The sequence below is a fragment of the Rana temporaria genome, chromosome 6 (assembly GCF_905171775.1).
Source record: "Rana temporaria chromosome 6, aRanTem1.1, whole genome shotgun sequence".
In the NCBI taxonomy this organism is placed as follows: domain Eukaryota; kingdom Metazoa; phylum Chordata; class Amphibia; order Anura; family Ranidae; genus Rana; species Rana temporaria.
This window is the reverse complement of record NC_053494.1, coordinates 206670218-206672525: the sequence shown is the minus strand read 5'-3', so window position 1 is coordinate 206672525 and position 2308 is coordinate 206670218. Positions and strand designations below refer to the sequence as shown.

The window sequence follows — 2308 nt, the reverse complement described above, 5'->3', positions numbered from 1 at the left end:
TTTGTGCAGGTGATTTTGTTTCTTCTTGCAACGTGATTTTTCCTTTTGCAAGTATTTTTGTTTTATTTTTGCATGTGAGTTTTTTTGGAAGTGATTTTTTATTTTTTTTTATTGTTTGTGCAAGTGTTTTTTTTTTTTTTGCAAAGTAATTTGTGATTGGACATTCTTTGCAAAGTTAAGCTTTACCACATTTACTAAGCTCTGAAACAACTGCACTTTCCTTATTTAATTTTGTATTTTTTGCAATTCATTTTTTTTTTAAAAAATTTGCATGTGATTTTTTTGTGCACTTTTTTTTATTTTTTTTGCATGTGAGTTTTTTTGCCTTTTTATTATTTTATTTTTTCAAAGTAATTTTTTTTATTTTTTTTTTTATGTTTTTTATTTTTTGTGCACGTGATTTTTTTTCTTGCAAAGTGATTTACCTTTTTGCAAGTAATTTTAAAAAAAATAAAAAATTTCAAAGTAATTTTTTTTATTTTATTTTTTTTACGTGTGATTTTTTTGTGCGCATGGTTTTTTTTTCTTGCAAAGTGATTTATCTTTTTGCAAGTAGTTTAAAAAAATTATATTTTTTCAAAGTTATTTTTTTTATTTTATTTTTTGCGTGTGATTTTTTGTGCGCGTGATTTTTTTTTCTTGCAAAGTGATTTACCTTTTTGCAAGTAATTTAAACAAAATTTTTTTTTTCAAAGTAATTTTTTACATTTTATTTGTGTGCACGTGATTTTTTTTTCTTGCAAAGTGATTTATCTTTTTGCAAGTGATTTAAAAAAAAAAAAATTTTTTCAAAGTAATTTTTTTTTATTTAATTTTTTTGCGTGTGATTTTTTGTGCACGTGATTTTTTTTTCTTGCAAAGTGATTTACCTTTTTGCAAGTAATTTTACAAATTTTTATTTTTTCAAAGTAAATTTTTTTATTTTATTTTTTTGTGTGTGATTTTTTGTGCACGTGATTTTTTTTCTTGCAAAGTGATTTACCTTTTTGCAAGTAATTTTACAATTTTTTATTTTTTCAAAGTAATTTTTTTTATTTAATTTTTTTTGCGTGTGATTTTTTGTGCACGTGATTTATTTTTCTTGCAAAGTGATTTATCTTTTTGCAAGTAATTTTTTTATTTATTTTTTGCAAGTGATTTTTTTTTTTTTTTTTACAAGTGGATGGTCATTCTTTGCAAAGTATAGCTTTACCCCATTTACTAAGCTCTGGAGAAACTGCACTTGCACAGTCTATTTGCCTTTAGTAAATCAACCCCCGTCCAGTTTGGGTTTAGATCTCCTTTAATACTATTAGGGAATATCAGGATCCTACGTGTGATATGGACCCCGGCCAGGCACTAGGTGGACCTTCGCGTGGTGACTGGCCACCTCTACCTGTCATCAGCAGCACTGGTAGGAGGGAGGACGGGGGGGGGGGGGGGGGGCCCGTCACGGCGGAGAGGGTAATTTGAAGAGGTGGAGAGTTGTAGGGGAAGTGTAACGAGGGAGGATCGCCTACAGCTCACAGCTTGAGAGGACACAATTGTGACAGCTTGTCTGAAAAAAAAGCACCGACATTTCATCCCAACCCCGACGTGACTGCCACCGGGACCTCGTTAGGGTGCAAATTTCGAGATCCCGGGACAGCAAAAGTCCCATCTACGGGAAATTTAGGGCAAGGAAACCGGAGAGAGAGAAAGAGGAAACATTGTAACATTGTAGAGAAGAAGGTGGAAGGGACAGAAGATTCTCCTCTTAGGTGGACCTCCTAGGTGGACCTTCTAGGTGGACTTTCTAGGTGGACTTTCTAGGTGGACCTCCTAGGTGGACTTGGGTAGACCCTCAACTCATCCGGTCACCGAGGCTTGGTGAAGAAGTCGGGAGGGGGGGGCGATGATGGTGAAGAAGACTCTTCACTACGACCAATGAACTCCTGGAAGAGTGGAAGGCAGAAAGGATCGCAGCTTCACCCGCCCGGAAAAGTGTCTTTGGCTCCGGCAGAGGAAGATGAAGCTTTGTGACAGCGAGCTGCACACCCATGAAAGTCGGCAGCAGGGAAGAGAGGGGTAAAGGGTTCCCGGGAGCCGAGGCAGACGCGCTGAGAAGGCAACATGGCACGGTGGCCCCTTTCTGGGTTCCTCGCCGTCCTGGTCGGGCTCCTGCTCTCCCTGCAGAGGTAACTCTATTTTCTATATATGATACAGCCGTCCGGGTTCACAACCCTTCATGTGTTTTTTAACCTTTTTTTAAATGCGCGCTGACGCGCATTTTTTTTATACGTTTTCGTGCGTTGTGCGTTTTACATATCGACCAATTAAAAAAATTATT

At 36.4% G+C, this 2308-nt stretch overlaps 1 protein-coding gene across 1 annotated transcript in view; it reads left to right on the top strand.

Moving 5' to 3' along the window:
- The first annotated feature begins 1460 nt into the window (after window positions 1-1460).
- WNT10A (Wnt family member 10A) overlaps window positions 1461-2308 on the top strand; it is a 90846-nt gene continuing 89998 nt past the window's right edge. The window contains exon 1 of the mRNA XM_040358157.1: window positions 1461-2156. Within this exon, the coding sequence (XP_040214091.1) occupies window positions 2092-2156 (65 nt within the window). The 5' untranslated portion in view covers window positions 1461-2091. The remainder of the gene's footprint in view (window positions 2157-2308) is intronic.